Source organism: Nyctibius grandis, chromosome 4 (assembly GCF_013368605.1).
Source record: "Nyctibius grandis isolate bNycGra1 chromosome 4, bNycGra1.pri, whole genome shotgun sequence".
NCBI lineage: Eukaryota > Metazoa > Chordata > Aves > Nyctibiiformes > Nyctibiidae > Nyctibius > Nyctibius grandis.
The window spans coordinates 48,957,578-48,977,946 of record NC_090661.1 but is presented as its reverse complement, the minus strand read 5'-3'; the positions used below and the strand labels follow the sequence as shown (position 1 = coordinate 48,977,946).

General features: G+C 39.8%; 1 protein-coding gene across 21 annotated transcripts in view; it reads right to left on the bottom strand.

Moving 5' to 3' along the window:
* The window catches only part of NRXN3 (neurexin 3), a 1,063,598-nt gene that overhangs the window by 640,034 nt on the left and 403,195 nt on the right, over window positions 1–20,369 (bottom strand). For all 21 annotated transcript variants that reach the window (XM_068400267.1, XM_068400270.1, XM_068400271.1 and 18 more), the window contains one exon: window positions 2,143–2,262. In XM_068400267.1, the coding sequence (XP_068256368.1) occupies window positions 2,143–2,262 (120 nt within the window). The remainder of the gene's footprint in view (window positions 1–2,142; window positions 2,263–20,369) is intronic.

Sequence of the window (20,369 nt, the reverse complement as noted above, 5' to 3'; positions counted from 1 at the left end):
AAATCTGTAAAATGGGAAAAAGACACCTACTCACTTCATATAACATAGACATGGGAATAAATCCAGTTACAGTTTCTTAGTTCCGTGTAAACATATTGAGGAGCAGCACACAACAGACACAAAAAAAAGGGAAAAACAGCTCTACATTTAGAGCAAAATTTAGTTGGCATGCATTGTTCCAAACAAGCAATACGAAAGAAGGCAGCAATGAAATAGGCTGTTTATTTTTACTGGGGGCCCAATTTAGACTTCTGATCTATGCCTAAAGACAGCTAGAATCCTGTGGAAAAATCTATGTGACCACATCATTGAAGACTATATCATCTGCCCAAGGAAGTGGGATGCAGATTGCACAGAAAATCTTAACTCTGGTTTTTCTGACTTTTGACTTTGCCGTGATGGCATTCTTTTAACAGATATTTTTAGCTGTAATGCATCTTTAATTATGTAATTCATATACATGTACATATGCACAACCTATTTTAGTATAGGATTGTATCATTATTATTTATAAACTCAGTTTCACGAAAAAGAGACTTCAGAAAAACAGATGGCTTTTGAGGATTGAGTTGGTAATGCAGAGAGTGCCACCTCATGGTGCTTGCTAAAAAAAGCATATCCAGAAGAATTCTCCTTAAATGCAGAAGTAAACAGGATGCAATGTTTACCAGCATGTTTCACTAATTCAGAAAGTTGCCTCTTTAAATAAAATTTCATTTTCCTGTAAGCTAATGCTGACTAAACCTCCATGAATTCCAACAAGGAGACGGAAAGATTCATCTTTCATATGCTTCCGTTCTCTCTTGCCAATTCTCTGCCTATACAGCACAGCATATACTTACTTCAGAGGGAAAATATATATCAAACCACTGCAAACCCACTTCTTTGAGCTTATTTCAAAATCCTGACTCATGGCTTTCCAAATAATCTCATTACCACATTACTTAAAATTAATTCCATTCACACCGTATAAAAGAACTTTTTGCAGAGATAGGATATAGTGTTCTGGCACTGCCCATGACAGCTGTTCCTCCCAGTTGCCTTCTGAGAAGAAGCTACTCAGAAGAGAGGATGTCAGTATTTGGTGAAACAGCACAGCTCACAACTAAACAAACATACCCATATCAGTGATGCATCCAGGGTTACCCTTCTTTGTGATTCTATTATCAGCCTTCAGACTGCTGGTGTTTTCCTCAAAAACCCAGTTCCTACAGTTATATACAGCTATGAGAATTTTAGACTTTAAAAAAAAGAATAAGTTTCTGGCTCTTGCAGCTGTGGCAAAATGGACCAGAAAAGTACCACCTCCAAAATTTTGTAATGAAAAAAAGATCAACCTAAAGTACCTCGATCACTTCAACGCAAATCTCATAACCTGGGAGACACCAGCTTTCCTGAGTGATTGATCTTTTCTTCCCCCTTTCAACTACATTTCTCTACAGAAAGAAGCTTAAAAAGCTGTCAGGAAATGCAGGAAAGGAAAAAAAAGGAAAAAAAAAAAGACTAACACACTCTATATGTTATGATATGATATACTCTGGAGAGTTAGGGTCCTCCCTAACCTTTAAAACGAAGTTGGGAACAAACTGCTCTGGTTTTGTTTTGTTTTGTTTTTTTCCCAAGTTCATATACTTATGGTTCAGAGCCATCCAGAAAAAAAACAGCAGAGACAGAAATCCATATTCCCTAACACATCTATCAAATGTGGGTTTTAACATCAAGAAAAAGTTTGTGCAGAGGAAAGGTTTGGAGAGCCTTGGTTTTGATTCCACAGCATTGGAACCACCACATTTGCAGCTCAGGAACAAGATATACAACACAGCGTACCCCAAATAGAGCCTGGCACAAGACAGAGTGCCGCTTAGCAGCTCTGCATTCTTGGGTATGTGCAAGCTTATCTGTCCTCTAACCCCACATTTCATATTCTTGTAGTTGTCACAGAAGTCTCTGGTGCTGGCTAAAAACAGTCTCTCAGAACTGAACATTAGTTTTCAACATAGTAACACTAAATATACAAGAAGTAACAGGAAGGGAAAGAAAAAAAAAACATACAAGAACAGGGAGAATGGGTGTAACAGCAAAGAAGAGACTGGGAACAGAGATACAGGGATAATGACAAAAATACTCCTACATCACACTTACCCTCAGCAACATCATCATCCACCATCAGCTTGAGGCTCTTTCCTCGCCGAACTACCCGGACAGTGTGCCACTCGTTGTCATTGAGTTTCTGGCCAGCATAAAGAGTTTCAGGTCCCTTGCCTGGGGATGGCGATAGGTACAACAGTTAAAGCCAGATCCTCAATTAGTTTAGTATTTGCTCAATGGGAAAAGCCACCAAAATCAACCTGGTGTGATACAGACTAGCAGACTGTGTAGGTGTATTATGACCTGTAATCAATCCTCACACCTACACCTTCTCAGCTCAGAGGGAAGTCAGGGTCACAAACTCTTCCACTCGGTGAAGTGCCTTCCTCCGCAGAGCCCAGAGGTCACATGAATTTAAAATAGGGGTAGAAATCTCTCTTGTTCTATGATATTCATTTCCAAACGTCATATTGTACAGGGCACTGCAGTATTAGAAAAACAACCTGATGACAGAAATGTCTCTAGAGTGGAGCCATTATAGCAGTATTTTTCTCTCCTAAGAATCTGGAGTTACAACAGCCCCAAGGCACTTGTGATTCTTTCCAAAGTTAATCACACTGATCTCTCAACACTTAGGTATCGAACACCAGGCTGGTTTCAGTCTTTCAGTCTCAGGGTGGAGGGGAAAAAAAAAAAAAAAGAAACCACAAAAAACACTCCCACAAAACCTCAAACCCCACTCCCCACAAAATAATAATTTTTTTAAAAAATTTAAAACCGCAGAAGGACAACCACTCACCAACCTGCCTGATTGCTCTAAGGATCTTTGGCAAAGCAGCCTGGCTATGAGGTGCTTACTTCACCCCCTGAATTACAGGTCAAAAGGGAAAAAGGAGCCCTTTCTTCTCCAACAGGTAAAACCACAGTTGCCCTTGCAAACAATGCTCCTGGCAAAACAGCACTAGTGCTACCCATATTTGTCCAGTTTTGCTGCTCACCCATCACAGTTGACAGACATTTACTTTAAACATTAATTCTTCAGATTACAGGACTGGAACACCTCATTCATGTCAAATGGTAAATGAAATTGAATAATGGTGTGTGCTACATTAAAGGCATCTGCGCTCATTTCAGTACAGTACCAGAGCGGTTTTTGACACAAGTATATCGGAGAAATGCAGAATGAGGAAACAAGGACAGCAGAACTTGTGGCACATCAGGTCTGGGCCCATTGCCCAAATTGGCAAAAGGGGAAAAGCAAGACACACTGAACATATTAAAAGAGACAGGACAGGAACAACAAGAGGCACTGCTACAGCTCAGCTTACTGCACTGGTAAAACTCGTGTCAGATACGCAGATTATTCCTCTATGTTTCTTCAACACAAGCAAATCAATCTTTTTATTCAGATAGCTCATGAACAGCATTTATTTTGACCAATTTTCAATGGACTGGTTATGTAACACAGAATAAAACATTGTACATGTCTTCAAGCAAAACTGCATGAGGGCATGCATCCACTCAGATATGTGTCATGGTGTGGACTAAGAAGTAAGAGTAGCATATTCCATAGTGAGACAGAATTGAAGGAAGGGACAGGAAAAATATCCAGGAACTTTACATAGTCTACAGTACGCACACTGCCTGATGACCAACATTACTGTAACTGCTTCTTACTGAGGGGGAACATGGGCAGAGAAGGTGGTGTCTCATTCAGCTAGGATATAACGTATAGTAAGGGAATCCTACAGAAGGACACCAAAGCAAAATGAATATTCTGTTATTCTCCTTAAAGGATCATGAAGTTCACATTAATAAAAAAGCAGTTGAATACCCTTTCAAATAAAGCCCATTGCTAGTCAATTTTACCATAGAGCAAGAGGAAAAAAATGTTTTTCTACAGTGACCTGAAAAAAAAAGAGAGTCATTGCTGGATTAAAAGAATGGGGAGTCATATATTGCAGTTACAGAGAATATATCCTTAATAAGAGAAACCCATAACCTCTGCAGTTCCTTACCCACGTGCCAGTCACACTGTACCACGCATGTAAATCCAGCTGTACAAGGCAGCTACATCATGGCCAGAAAGCTTAAGTTCTTTGTAACCAGACAAGCAAAACTCTATTAAATAGAGTCCAAGAAAGGTATGCTAGATTTACATCAGTGAGTGGGTACATTTTATGCCAGAGCACATATCACAAAATGATGTCTCTGGATGGCCAGCAAAATTATTGCCTACATCAAAATATACTGCATCAGTTACTATAGTTCCAGACAGCTTCTTCCCAGGTAGGAAGATAAAGAAGTTCATTTGGACCTGTCTGGTTTTATAATGCCACCTGAAAGCAGGAAGGGAGAGGTGGAGGGGGAAAGGCGGCAGCAAATACTTTTTAAAAAAAACCTTTTCCACAGGTCTAGAGCTATGAAGGGCTCAGGCAAGAGAAAGAGTCAGGTGTGCTGACTTTGCTCAGCTGACAATACAACACTTCCTGTGCAGTAGCTCTGTGTTCAACATGGTTGAGTAACTCAAAGTTGCTCACCTTCTAGTTCCCACTTTTCAACCCTAGCCTGACAAAATAGGGGTCAGACAAAATGAGCTGGTTTGGCTTGTCATTGCTATCTTGATGCCCACTGCAATACTTTCAAAACAAAACTGTGACACCAACAGAAGTTATCTGACTAGATTCTCAGAAAGGGTAGCTTAATCAATTCGTAAACAAATGAGTAGAAAGTTTCAGCTTTCCAATTTCTTTTTCCAAATTAATAAGGTTGTCTACAAATGAGACTGCTATTTAGAAGTAACTGGTTAATAGTTTGGGCTAATAAATATGAAAATTAAGCATTGCAGATGCAAATTATTCCATGTTATCTAATTCCATGTCTTGATCAGCCAATTTAATATTTTATCATGAAAAAAATGAAAAAAAAAAGAAATGAAAAAAGTGAAAAAAAATTTCGTTTTTAATACTTCTATTCACTCACTAATCTCCATTTTGTATGCAACAATGGGCATTGGCTTCTTTTGGTACGTTTACCCAAATAATATTACATACAAAAATTCAATACATGATCATGCTCAAGAGTATTGAGATAAGTTTTTCAAACCAGTTGAGTTTAAAAATTTGAAAAAGTGTTAAATGAACATTATTTTACTCTATTTAAACTGTTTTCTTTTAAAATGTTTTCAAGACATTTACACAGCAGGTGGATTGACCTGAAAAGCGGCAAAATTGTGCCTTCATTTTTCATTTGCACACTGTCAGTTGAATTGCTGCTCCCTGTGTAAGCTCCCACTGACTTCCAAGTAGTTCCAGGAACTGCATATAGAGGGACTCCCACATCTGGATACTAAATTTCATTTCACTGAGCATGATTACTACATGTGCTGTAACTATATAGACGTTTATGTGTGATCAGTTTTTAAAAGATGACTTGAAGATTCCTAATCCAATAGTTGCAGATTCTGGGGAGAACAGAAAGGAAATGGGCCACATGTAGCAGAAGGATGATGCTCTCCCTAAGTACCGTCTCCTATTCAGTAACGCATTTCTGTGATCTTGCAGCTGAACACACAGAACCAAGTGTTTAGAGCAAAGCTGGTTGAGGCTTTGTGTTTTGTAGGGTTTTTTTCCTCCTTTCAAGCTATCTACACTTACATCATCATTCAACTACGATAATCCAGATGTAGGAGGAAGCAAAGCAGAAGTTTACCTGGACAGAGAAAAAAGTCAAAGATTTCTATCTTCCCTTTGCGTGACAGTTTTTTATGATAAAAGACATGGAACTCTTGCAGCAATGTCACGAGCTGGATGCCTGGAAACATTCTATAATACTTTTGATGAGATTGGGCATTAGGTAAGTTTTGCAATTTATTTAGTTTTTATGAGTGAGAAGAGTAAAAGACAATGTAACAGGTAACAGAATAAGAAAATTTCTACTGTAGCAATAACTTAATAGTTAAGCTGCCAGTGCATGACTCCTGTTGGTGTCTCTGGCCTTCTTGGTCATTCCATCCCCCTTCCTAACATCCTCTAAGAAACTGTATATCATACAGAATTGATCACCACCTCTCACTTTCAAACTCAAATGAGGCAGACTAGTACATATTCCTTTGGTGCTTTGCAGTGGCAAACACTAGTTAATCAGAACTAAAATATCTCTCTCAGGCATGCCCATATTCTGGACATAGCTGAGCTGCAGTTCAGGCTTCTTGAGCAAATATTACTTGATTCAGCTGCAGTGACTCCTCCTCATGCTCTCATGAAGCCTTTGACATCTATTAAAATTTTGTGTGCATATTATTCATAAAAAACAACAAGTCTATGTTTTCAAACCTGGAAGAGCTCCATTCAATCTGCCCAGGATGTCCCAGTCATTACCTCTATACCAAAGGTGCACTGCTGCTAATTAATAGCTTGGCGTAAATAGTCTATATAAAAGTGCCAAGAATAGACATGCCAAAGCATAAAGAATCAAAAACTAGATCATGCCTTCTGAAAATGCCAAGTTGCTTTCCATCTGGCCCCCAAGAACTCGCTCATTTAGAACAAACAACTGGTCAGAGGGATGCAGTTAAAACAATAGCTCTGAAAACACCAGCTGTTATCAACCCTCAGTGGCTAACAGCAGACAGAATTTCCCTCCTGTGAAAGGCAAAGGAGAAAGAGGATTAATCCCTTCACCAGTTCCTCACAGGTGGATCAAAAAGTGTGCTTTTACCCTTGGTGCAGGCTGTCATTATCTGATCCATTTATATGATTAAACTGACCTTCATGAAACCAGGCTATCTTCATTATTGCATATCTTATCCTACATTACAGTAGAGGTCAAACATTCAAGTCTACAGAACAGCAGAAGAGACGACCAGAAAGGACATTGCCAGATTGATGATAATGTAAAAGACTCTTCCTCATTAAACTTACAGCGATAAATAATTCTACAGTGATACATTAATGCTTTTTAGAGAAGACCCCCAACTAACAATAAAAAGGTTTTATCTGCATTTTTCTTCTTAATTAAAATGCTCAGCTGCCATCTCAGCTTTGTTCAGCGGCAAGATGCGTTTCTATGTCTGTTTCATACAAGGCAAAATCCCTCAGGAATGTCAACAGCATCCCAAAGGCAGGAAGAAGAAGGTTCTTTGCCTTTTTCTTTTTTTTTTTTTGGCAGGGCAGAAGGGAGGTGGGGAGTGGAGGGCATTGGCTGTTTTTACTTACCCTTTTACAAAATGACCAGAGAAGTTGTGATTCACTGTGAAAAACATGTGCACACAGGTTTGTGAAATGTGAGAATGAATCACAAGACAAGCTGGACAGATCCTCTCAAAGCTTACAAGAAACTGATCCATCCTATTTAGACATTATTCAGCGCTTCCTTAAAGAATATTCTTCATTGTAGCCCCAACAGCGTGGCACAGAGGAGGGGGGTTATGAAGCCAATGCCCCACCTGTTTCTCATCCCTGATTATATTAATAGTGCTTTGGAAAATAATTGTCTCACATATACAGACTATATATTTAGTAATATACATGAAATAATTACACATAGTTATTCAATGACAGATACTTTATGTAGCTTTTACCCTATTAAACACAGAATTCTCTTTGCCATATACTGTCTTTTCAAAATATAAGCAGAAGACATTCTAGGTCCAAAGATATTCAGCCACAATTTCTATAGGCAGGTTTGAACAAGGTGAGGGAGAGGGGTGGAAGGGGAAAGAAATGGGTTCAAGGACAAAGATGCTGCCAATTATTCACACACCTTTGTGACTTCCTGATATGTAGCGACTTTCTACAAAGGATAGGGTGAATATCAAAACATGAGTATGGCTCAAAACCAGAGCTGGCAACTGCTCTGAAAGCCTTCAGTATCTTTTGTTCTTGGCTGAGCATAAATCAGTAGGTGTAAATTTTGTTGGGTGTTTTCAGGCAGCACTGGTATGGACAAAGTGTTTTAGGAAGGTCTTTTTCTTGACCAGGATCCACTGTCCAACTCCAGGAGCATTGTTAATTGCTAGGAAACAACTGGCAACCCCAGATTCTCAGTACATTGCAGACGTTTATGTAGATATCCCAGTCAAATCAACGCATATTCACATACATACATACTTGTTTTGCTCATATACAGGTTTTAGAATCCCCCTTTTCAAGAAAACGTTAGCTGCCAACAGGGAATAAGCAGTTGCACTTCCCTACAGATAGTCAATACCTTCATTGGGGACCTTACCCGCACCAACCTTTCCATTTCTTCAAGGAACAGGATCACATCCACGTACTACCCCACATTAAACAAAACAGAACGTACACTTACAAAAGAAACACTTGTAGCAGGGCTTACAGAAAAGTTACATTTACAGCTTTACAAAGCGGCTTCATTGGGAAGTCAATAAAGTTGAGCATGATTTATACCAGCCTACCCAGAAGCAAAGTTTAATTATTTACATTTGCACAGCAATAAAAAGTGCATACACAAAATCCTTTAAATACCCACAGAATCAATTAGCCTCACAAGTGCAAATAAGAATTCCGCCCCCCACCCACCCCCAACAGCCAAACTAATCAAGTGCATGGAATTCACTCAGCAGATAAATGAAAAGTAGTAAGACCACCCTACTAGTTCCCTCAGAAACACACCCTAGTCTCCCTATAAACTTGACAAAAAATAAGTTAAGCTGGGTTTAACTATTTGGATACAATCTATTTTAAAAAGCCTTTTTTTTTTTAGAAAAAAAAAAGCCCTTATTAAAAAAAAATTGTTCCTTGCTTTTGCTATAAAAACGTGTAGCACCATATTGAATGACTTTCTTTTGCTGACAGACACCCTGGCCAATGGCTGTAATAAGACTCAACATGTATTCAGGCAGCATTCAACATGATTGCAGCTTGTTCATAAGGCTCTTAAATGAGACAGTGCAGAAATTGTGTCATGTGTCTTTTACCAGATGTGAATATAATTTGTGATTAAGAACAAAAATTGAGTCAATTTGATTGCATATATGGTACAGGTCACACCTGGCACAAATTGCGCTTGTGTCTAGGTTTCTCCATGAAGGGCAGAGGGTTATTCTCCTTGTTTCCCTCAAGTTCACTGCTGCTGAATTTTAGCACTTTCAGAGACTACATAACTACTGTGTATCTCTACAGCAGAATCCTTTTTAACAGGCATCAGGAAAACATTTTTGTTAACAGAAAACTGATCACCCCTAAAAGTCTTTCAATAGGAGATTACAACTTCAGTGAAAGGATGTTTCAGTTCTTCCAAATAAAATTTTATTCTGACTTAGAAAACACTCACTATGTTTCAACTTCAAGCTAAATGAAAAAGTTTTCAGTGTTTAAAAATAAAATGATGGGTTTTATTATCTATTCAAGATATTATTCATTTTTAATGGTAATAGACAGTTTCCCATTTTTATTGAGGGAGCTATCTCCACTTTTAAGGAAAGGGATTTTATTTTATATTCACAACCAGCAGGGAGGTCAAAAAAGGACAAGGAAGTATGAAAAAAAAAATTAAATTAAGATTTACAACAGTTTAATTAAATTAACTTCAAAGTGATTTCGGTCAGACTGGCTCTACCTTTTGTTTTAGATAGGGCTGCCATATGAAACACTTCACATTGGCCAGAACACCATATACTTCTGCTCCTAACAAACCAGGCCAACAAAAGCTTCAGCGTAGGTATAAAGAACTCAGAGGCTGCTATATTGTGACTCATCTACCATTCGCCTCAGGAAATATTTGTACACACTAGATTTTCAGCGAGCAAAGCTCAAGAGAACTATGAGTGTAAGCTAGGTAGCAAGGCAATCACAGGAGCAGCTCCTGCTACAGGCACTAGAGAGAGGAGCCACTAGAGGGAAACCACCACATTCACTGAAGCTGCTGCTCAGACAGTTTAAGTACAAAGGAATTGCAGTACTCAAAGTGTTGCTCTCCAGAGTTTCACCTGCTGATATATTTTGCTTTGAAGATTACTATACCTCAGTGATGAGTAAAATAACTCTAGAACTTCAACCCAGATTCGCCCCCTTAATAGCAAATACCTGTTCACTTCAGGTATATTCATTTAATGGATGCAGTTTGCCACCCAAGAAATGAGTCTATGGCTCAAGAAACTAGTAAAACCTCACAACATTTTACCAAAGGACACAATTTTAAACCAACTATTACAGCAACAACTATGCACAGACTTTTACAGACCACAACAGTAATAAAGAGGTAAAGAGATCCTATTTTAAAACAGCTTTATATTTTATTAGCTTTCCAGTGATGCAGTGCTAATCAAAGCAAGATGCAGGTGTAACAAAGCTAGAGATTTAATTCTTCTGTTTACTCCTGGCTAGATATAATAGTACAGGCACCAAAATCTAACAGCTTCTCACTAATCCCATCAACATATATTACTTCAAACATAGATGGACTGTGCTACCAACAGTAAGACAACTGGAGTTTCTCTTCCTGTTTAGTTTCAAATCTTGCCATAAATGCTACAAAACAAGTGGATTAATCATAATGATAGTGAGAAAAAGATGCTGGAGATGAGACTGAGACAACTGGAGTGAGCAGTATCATGTATCATGCAGGCATGCATATAACGGCAATGAAATAATTTGACTGCTTACTGACTGGACAAGATTCAAACTACTTATCTCGGAGGCGAAAAAACATGCATCAAACGTATGAGTCTCTAAACCAAGTACCCCCCGAAAGTTCTTTGCTTCTGTTGTATTAGTAAGGAACTACATTAGAGCAGGCTGAAGAAGCCTGCATCATCCCATTTGGTCAGCATTCTCATGCTCTAATTGCCTTTATTACCTTCATTGGAAGGAATTATTTGAATTTTGGAATTATCTGGTTATTACTATACAGTTTTTTGTGCCTTTTTTTTTTCCAAGTATTATAGCAGCTATTCTCATCTAAGTCTGAAAAGCAAGGGGATCAGAAAGCAAGACAAATCAGTCTAGATGGGGCAATAGTGTGTCTTAAAGTAATCACAGATACGTGTCTTTCAGGAAAGGATCAGAGACCACTTTCTAACAACAGGATAGCATCTTTGTCCCCCCTCTTTCAGAAGACAGAAAACAGTGGCAAAGAAAGGGACTCCTCTTCCCAAAGACACATTTGACAGTTGAACAGACAGTTGAGTCAGAAGAAAAACCCAGATCTTTGAAGCTCCAGTCCCAAATATTGCATTTTTTTAAAAAAAAAGTTTAGGACCCACTGCAAGGTCCTCACTAACAGCACAGTGTAAGAACAGAAAACAGTCCCGCTACCAACACTTCTTTGTTTAGATACCAAGGGCAAAGACCAGTGGCATCACATTCAGAGGACCTAAATTTCTTTCTCCTTTAAGGTACATTTCCTTATTGCACCTGAGTGCCCGAGCTGTTACAAATGCACACAGAGACATCCCCATGGTTGCTAGGACTATTACATGAACGAGCTTCAACCTCCCTCTAAGAGCATAACAGTCATCATCACAGAAATTATGTCCAGCTATGATTACAAAACCAGCAGTATTCCAGCCTTCTGCAGGGGGTGCAAAACACTGCATATGCTCTTGAGGTTTAGCTCTCTTTTTGCGATACTACCTCCATCCCAAAGTTCGCCACTCTTTTTTTCAATCTATGGTGCCAGCTGAGTAGTTTTTAAATTCTCCATTGCATATTAGCCAGTATTTATAAGTCTACTGAGAACCCCACATGCACTGGGAGGGAGAACATCAGATGCATATAAATCATACTATTAACAAATACAAACAGCAACCAAAATTTGCAAGTGGAGACCTTGTGGGTTTTGATCATACTGGTAAACTGTGTGTGCATAACTGGTAGTGCACATTGGTTCCCTTTGCCTGAACTGAGAAGCTCTGGTGAGAAGGATGGTAAGTGGTACTTGAAACTACATGCAAGAGTCTCTTTACTTTGCTTAAGGAGCTACTGAGGAAGGATCAAATGCTTCTGGAAATCTGAGGGATCAGTAGTGCAGACTGAAGTATTTAGTGTTAAAGGCATTTAAAAGCTTAACCATTTCAAAGAGGTGTCTTTCACATGAAATAGAATAGACCTTAGCTACTGTTACCTTTTGAAGAGTCATTGACTATTCTCCTGTCCCCTAAACAGGAATGGTTAGCACAAGATAGTGACAACATGGAAACACAGATGATACTATCCTGATTGAAATTCCTCCTCATATTTCATAGATAGAACACTGGTATGTATTTTATCTATTTAAGGTAAGTCACATTTCAGTAATGACTACACAATTCCAGGTTACATACCTGATAACAAGTAAAAACACTTTATGGGAAAGTTTTACTGAACTGACATATACAAGGACTATAGACACAGGACAGTCTCTCCAAATGCCCCCTTGTCCTTGCTCTTCTCAAGCTGTAAGTTAAACCCTTCTTTTTGGTTGTCATCCTCTAAGCCTTTCATTTATATCTCAGCATTTACAGAATTCCTCATTTTTCCAGAATACTACAATGCTAATGCATCCTCAAAATAAGGTTAGGGAATACTGCTGACCACATTTTATGAGGCAGAAACTGAGACAAAGTTACGTTGCCCAAAGCATCAGAGGAAAAGCTTGGTCCCTCTTGAACGTTTTCCTGTCCCTTTAGCAAACTTCGCAAAACTGGATAAAACCTGATTGAAATTTGGAAGCCAGATCTGCACTGACTACTGATTTTAAAGGTTAAGATGCATCCAGCAGCCAAGAAGCTGGTTAGAAGCCTAGCTACAGATAATTTGTTTAATGCCACTTAACCCTTCTATTTTCAAAAACCTCTCAGCAGCTCTTTTGCATACTCCCAAAAGAACTGGGACCCTGCTAGCAGAAACCCATCGGAGTCATAGCAACAAGATCTGTATCCACTGATGAAAATCCTCCTCGGATGCTTTACAGACACCACCAATCTCCAGTCTACTGGTAGCACACACTGGTTCCTTTTACCTGAACTGAGAAACCCAGATGAGAAGGGTGGCAAGTGGTATGTAGACCTACAGGCAAGAGACTCCTTATTTAGCTTAAGGAGATATCAAGGAAGGATCACCTGCTCTTGGAAAGCTGAGGGATCAGCAGTGCAGGCTGAAGGATAGTTGAGGATTTACAGATAAAGATGAGATCTGAGGCAAATACTGAGAACTTTGAAATTCAAATTTTAAAGTCATGGCTTTCATGTCAGCTAAGGAGCATGTAGAGGAAAAAATGCCCTGGAAGAAGAAAGGGAGAGAATGATAAAAATAAGCACATGTGGCTTTAAACATATCCACACCTCTCTGCCCCCAGAGCTACCAACGACAAACAGTGTCTATTATCCAAACTGATGCCATCCCTCTTCTCAAACATACCTCCCGAGTCACTCAGTTTCGTATGTATACCTTCATGCAAACCCTGTATATTTCATACAACACCCACATGTCATTCTAGTCTCACTAAAATTAGATAGGATTACACCAGAGAATTAATTGAAAGGAATCATCCTAAACCAGCCACAGACCAGGAGAAAGAGAGAACAGAAAGCCAGCAGATCTTTTCCCACCAGGAAGTAGACTTATTCCTGGAAAGGTACCAGTAGCATTTGAGGGTCTCCTATTCTTGCCCAACACAGAGAAGTTGATATTCACTTTAAAAGGACCAGAGCTCTGACAGCAATGTCAGGGTACAAATAATGAATTAAGCACAAAGAGGGAAAGTGTTGAGATTATAGCTCCTGAGATCAGTTGATGCCTGTGCATGTCCATCAGCAGTCTTGGTTACAAGGGTTATCAGTTCTTATGCACCACACTTAAAAATAGTAGTAGTAGCCAGAATTGTAAAGTTTCTAAAAAAAAAAAAAAAAAAAAAAAATCTAGTTGTATTGGGATTACATATTACTTCAAGCTGTTCCAAAGACATTTAAGCAATAAGGTTGTTTGACTATCAAGTCATGTTGGCCTCTGGCTAAGTTGTAAAAACAGTAGAATTTGATTGATGGCATAAACTGGTCACAAACATCTCTCCAGCAGCTTCATTTCCTGTTGAAAGCTTGGTGACAAGCATACTTTGTTTTCCGTTGCAAGTTTGGAAAGACATTCTTTTGCTCTGAGAAAAAGCTACTTCGGTGCTGCCTTTTAGAAGGCGCACACAAAAAAAAACAACACAAAATCCCCACAGCCTCTTTATTTCCTTCTCCTGTTGTATGTTAGTGGAGGTAGTGGTTGTTACAGGGGTGGGTAGATTATACACACCTCTTTTCCCTATGTATTTTTGCCCATGATGTCTTTGTTTCTAGCTGGTGAACAGCTGGTGTGCTGCAAAGTTGAGCAAACCAATATTTCTCTCCTATTTCTATCACTCACAAGAGCACTGTGAGAATTAATCCATGCATGTTTAGAAAGCACTTAGATCCTACGTTAAACAAACACTGTAACATCACTAACATACAGCGCATACCATCAGCAAATATACGATTTAAAAACTATCACAGAAGCAGAATATTTAGAGGTTCTCTTTAAAATATGGATCTATAGATTCTAGAATCAGCACAAGATAAACACCACAGTCACTAGAAGAGATCATCAAGTCCTGAGTGTCAATCAGTTGAGGAAAATGGATTCCCCAGACATAGCACCAGAGTGCTAACACAGGCCATGATACAAATGATCGAGACTACTATACAGGGCAAGAGTCTTATGCTCTATATAGTTCCCTTGATTTCAAGGGCAATAAGCATGCCTCACAGGAAGGGGTTTTGGTTGGGGAGGTCTTGGGTTTTTCATTTTGTTTTTAAATGAAAAAGGATAAGGCACCTTAGAATGATTCATTACAATTTGCAATCCCATTGCACCATCAGTCAGGAAAAACAAATGTCATCACTTAGCTCATCACTTCCCTGAGAATATTAATTATGTGGGGAAGTAAGGGTTTGATTGATTATTCAAGGCAATAGCCAAGCCTGGAGAACGAGGATTAGACTTCAGAAAGCTCCTGTTCCCAAATCTTGAAAGTACTGGTTCTTCAAGGGTCAGGTTTTTATAGAAATAAATACTTTCATCTGCAAGTGTCACATTAGTCTGATCTCACTAGGGTCTTCTAAAATAAAACACGTGTAATACTCTGCAGGACCATGGGTCAAGTTTGGGGTTTTCTGGTTTTTATTTTTTTAATCTGTATTGGTAATGAATGCTTTAGATACTGGTTCCTAAACTACTCCCTCTCACTGGTTTGTGAGCTTATATTAAGCACAGCATTTCCAACCAGCAGTCCGAGAAGGAGTTGGATGCCTGTATGAAACAGAGGGCAAAGAAATTTTTGCCAGTCAACAGCCTAGAATTTATCACTGAATGGTTAAAGGAACTTTTAACATGGAAGAATGCTTAGAAAACTACTAATCTGTGTGCTTCAGAGCTGCGTGCTCTTCTCACAGCTTGAGGCTTAACATCTAATTCTCTCTGATTTTCTTACTGGTGACATAGGCAGCAAAGCACTTCAGTGTCTAGAGGACAGTAATGATTTTGACACCTTCTTGCTACCCATCCACCCCATGCCAAAAGGTGAAAGCGAAAGAAGGTAAAGAGACAGAAGCAAGTTGGAGACTAAGCCTACCTACCTGCTCTTCAAACAACGACAAAAAAACACCCCAAACAAGCAAGAGCCCCAGCCCCGCGCCTGCTGACCGCTGCGTGCCTTACCAAACACACTATCCCCGTTAGCGGTCACTGCCCCGCTCCGACCCACGCCCCGGCGGTACCGCACCGCACCCCGCCACCCGCACACACGCGCCCCCGCGGCAGCACCCGCCCGCCCGGCGGCTCCGCCCCGCTCTCTGGCGCCCTCTAGCGACCGCCTCCGGCCGCCCGCAAGGCCCGCGGCCGCGGAGCGGGTCTGCCGCAGCTTCCTCAGCGCAGCGCGGCCGCCGGCAGCACGGTTTTACCCCCTTTACACCCCCAGTTTGGCTATAAAGAGGCACAAAATTTTTTTTCTCTCTCCCCCCCACCACCACCCCAGAGAAAGAAATCGGTGAATTTCTGACCCTTTTTCACTACGAAGATTAATTATCAGTATCTCGAACTGATAGCAGTTCAGTTTTAACAAATGCAGTCTGCATAAAGTCAATAAATAGAAGCTTGATTTTCAGAGGTGCTGAACAGGAAATATAAAGCACACCACTCTGGAAAATCAGACAGAAAGTGTCCTGGTTTGGCCTAAACCAGGCCGATTTTCCTTTCAGTGATTTTTACTTTCAGCTAAGTCTCCTCTAAATAACTGCACTTTCTGAAACTAACTACATGTTTTGCAGACAGTGTCTGCTTCCAGGACTGATAACGCTCGAAGTTTGTAGTTATCGCTGAGGCACCGGTAGGGATGTTGTGCAGTAAGGCTCTTGCTATACTTTTTCTTAGAGAAACCAAGGTCACTGCTGAATTCCTCACTGCTTACAAGTGAAAAGCCGAAGTGGGGTCGCAGCTGCAGGGGGGAGCAGACAGGGCAGGTGACCCAAAATTGACCAACGAGGGTATTCCATCCCATACACGTCATTCTTGGTATAAAGCGGGGGGATCACGAGGGTCTCGGGCTTCTTGCTCTTGCTGCTATGGCCGGTGTCCAAGGAGGACTCCGACTGTTTTCCTGCTGCCCCCGATCCTGATCTGTGCATCCCTGAATCCAGCTCTCGACCGTCGCTAGGCCCAGCCTGGGCCTTCCCGGAGCCTGCCCTGCAGTGCCGGTGGTGACGTTGCCGACATCGGGGGAGCTCGATCTTGGTTTTGTATATATATTTGTATATATTTGATTATTCCAATATTATTATTATACTCTTTTTCATTATTATAGGTTTATTAAAACTGTTTTAACTTTCCAACCCGTAAGTCTCTCTCCCTTTTCCCTTTCCCTTTCCCTTCGGGTTGGGGGGAGGGTTAACAGAGAGCGTCTGCTGCAGGTTTAATTGCCAGCCCAGCTTTAAACCCTGACAGAAAGGTACATAAATTCAAAGTCTCAGTAAATGGCAGAGCGCTGCTATATTTCATTATTTCACCAATTTTATAGGAAGCAAAGTGCTTACAGATGCATTGCCTTACATTCATTCCCAAGTCCAGTTTTAAAGTTGCTAAACATTTGTATACTGCAAAGCATGCTTAATATCAAATAGGTAAATGAAGTTTTACTTATAAACCAAGCCATTTGTACAAGCCTGCAGGCAACTGGGTCACTTTTAATATCGCTTAATTTCACTGCAGTAATTGCAAGTGGGTAAAGAGTAAAACAAGTGCCAAGTACTACTATGATGACTTGGAATTAAAGGATTTCTAATTTATCATTTAACATCACTAGCATCACAAAGCAAAACAGCTTCTAGTTTTATACTGATGCTGACCTTTAATGATGTGTCAAATGCAGGCACATGGTTTCATGCAAAGAACAATAAAAAGATTATTTGTATCAGAACACCAATCTAGGACAACCATCTGAATCAGCAAATTTAGTATTTTGTATTTATATAGTCAACTAAGCAATAGCCACATAGTCAAAAATGATGCAAAAACATCTGCTCTCACCAACACATAAAGAAATATCCTTTCCGCATATAAACAAATGGAATGTGAAAATGCACCTTTTCCGTGAATTTCTTCTTCCATAAGCCACATCTGATTATCTACCGAATAATGCTAGCTGACAGAATATAATACCATCTATATCAGATTATGACTTTCAGGTAAATATTTATACTATATGCAAACACATGTGTGCAGAACAAGAACTGGACCACAGAGGTGCTGCTACAGCACGGATCATATCTGGTATCTGAGGAACACAAAGAGCAGGAGGATTTTTTTGGTTCAGTGAACAAATTGGAAACAGAGGAAGAAAAAGAAAATCACTTCATGCCAATCTGAAAACGTCCTTGTTTTTTGGACCAAAAATTGCCCCCCCAAAAAAACACCCAGAAACAATTCTGCATGGAGTTTTTGAAATTCAAAGCTAAAAAGGGCTGAAGTACTCAGTCAATGCCTTCTTTGCTGTGGTATTCAAAGACAAGGTCTGCCCTCAGGCCTCCAAAGTTTCTGACATATATAAATTCATGGGACTGGAAAGGCTGCATCCAATTGTACTAAGGGAGCCAGCCACTGTCAATGCAAGAACACCATCAGTCACCTTTGAAAGTCTGCAGTTGTAGAAGGAGGTTCAAAGTGACAAAAAAAATGAAAAAAAAAATTAAAAAGCTGGCCCTCTATTGAACAGCGAGTTGGACTGCAGACCCTCAGAGACCCCTCTCCAACCTAAATTGTTCTATGAAAAACATTTTGTTTCACTGGTAACCAGAAGTTTTTGTTTTCACTGACTGGAAAAGGAGATAATTTTAGAATAAATTAGATGTTGAGACATTATTAAAAGTGAAAAGTCAAAATATTTTTATATTAAATGTCATAATATTTTTATGTTTGCAATTTCCTTTTCCATAAACAGTTGCCAAGTTCAAACTAAATTCACAAATAGATGCAGTCAACATAAATCTGTACTTTTCAGCTAATAAACCGTTCAAATGAAAACACTTAATCTAGTTCTACTTGGCAGCTGCTTTCAGCAATACTACTGCTGAAAAAATACAAAATATTTGTGAAAAAAACCTCTATTCAGAGAAGCTTCATATAAAATTAACTACTTCAGGCAAAGCCTATGGACTAATGTCCCTATTTACCTATATTTATTTAGCTAATCTACTGACAAACATACCTACAAATATTCTTAGCATCAGACATCAAAACCACCAACCACAAGTCTATACCATCACCCAGGAAGTCTGTCCTGATTAACTTCAGGTTAATGAGCTTCAACTGACCAGTAGCTCTGCTGTACAATGAGCAGCAATGTTCTGCAACACACTAAAGACAGCCACCTTTTCCATCCAAGTTATTCTGTTGGAATGTATTCTTAAAGTGGTATGATATGGATGTTTACAGTATAATGTCTTACAGAATAATCCCTAAAGAAACAGGTAGATTTTACACATGAACTTCAGTAGAGAAAGAGAGCTTGCCCATACCAAACTGACCTTGATCCTTTTGGTCTGCATACTGAGATTTGTCAAAAATGCTTCCTGCACTCGTCATCTGTGTTCATTGCAGAGATGGCTGCTACAGCCCAATCCCTGGCACCATATCACAGAGTAACACGGAGGAAATCAAGTCTCCCCTGAACAGTTAATTGTACTAAGTCACCCACATTCTCTCCAGGTGCTTCTCATCAGAGCAGTGATTCAGCTCAAGGCCTCCCCAGTCACAGTCATTAAACGTGAATACTGCAGTCCCCAGGGCCTCTCAGCAAGAGGAAGCCTGGACACTTCCATTTCTCCATAAGCCCACATACAGGGAGAAACAGGCTGTATCTCCAATGCACCTGACCTGACAGATTTCCTCTGAAAAAGAAAGCATGAGGACACGTTTCTCATGTAGTTCTCTCACCCTGAGCAAATAGTGGGAACTACTTATAAAGTCAAATTGCAACACTGTGCAGGGAAATGTTTAAACCTCCTTCCCAAGGCTTTGTTTGCAGCCAGTTTTCAATTTCCTTCCTAACAATGTCAACCCCCTTATTAACATGACATGATTGGTGCATGTGACCACAGCTAGCAGAGGAGGCATTTATTTTGTTATACCCAGAGTTTACGTGAACTCAAGGGAAGAGGAATTTTTCTGGCTGCAAGATTGACTAATGCTACACAATCACTTCTCTGGCTTTAGGCCATAGCCCCTGCTACACCTGTACCTTAGCATCATTCAGTTAGCATCCAGTTTCATGAGGACAAGAACTACAGCTAAAACTAACTCTGAATAGGTCTAGCACCTTTTGCCATTGCTATTTGGGGTGAAATGGTAGCATAAGGCTGGGTTCAGTCTGGCTTTCATTAATATAAAGAAAGTTTGTGCTAGCTACTCTGAAGCAAAGGAAGTATATGCATGTGTGCGGAAGGCATGGTGGGGAGATGCAAAGCAAAAAGAAAGTTAACTTTCTCGATGTGCTGATCCTGAGCTTTCTCTACCACCCTCTCCTTCTCCTCCTTCTCTATTTGCACTATATCTTATGTCCGTGTGGGCAACACACTGAATGTGCAGCAGAACCACAACCGGTTAGAATATAGTCAACAGTCCCACCATGCAGTCCCTCTCATTCATAAATGACAGAGACCCAAGTGGTAAAGCATCTCAGCAAATTACTACAGATTGGCAAGGCTCAAAGAGACTTTAACTCCATTATAAACCTTTTAAAAAATGGAAATGTTTGAGACCAATATA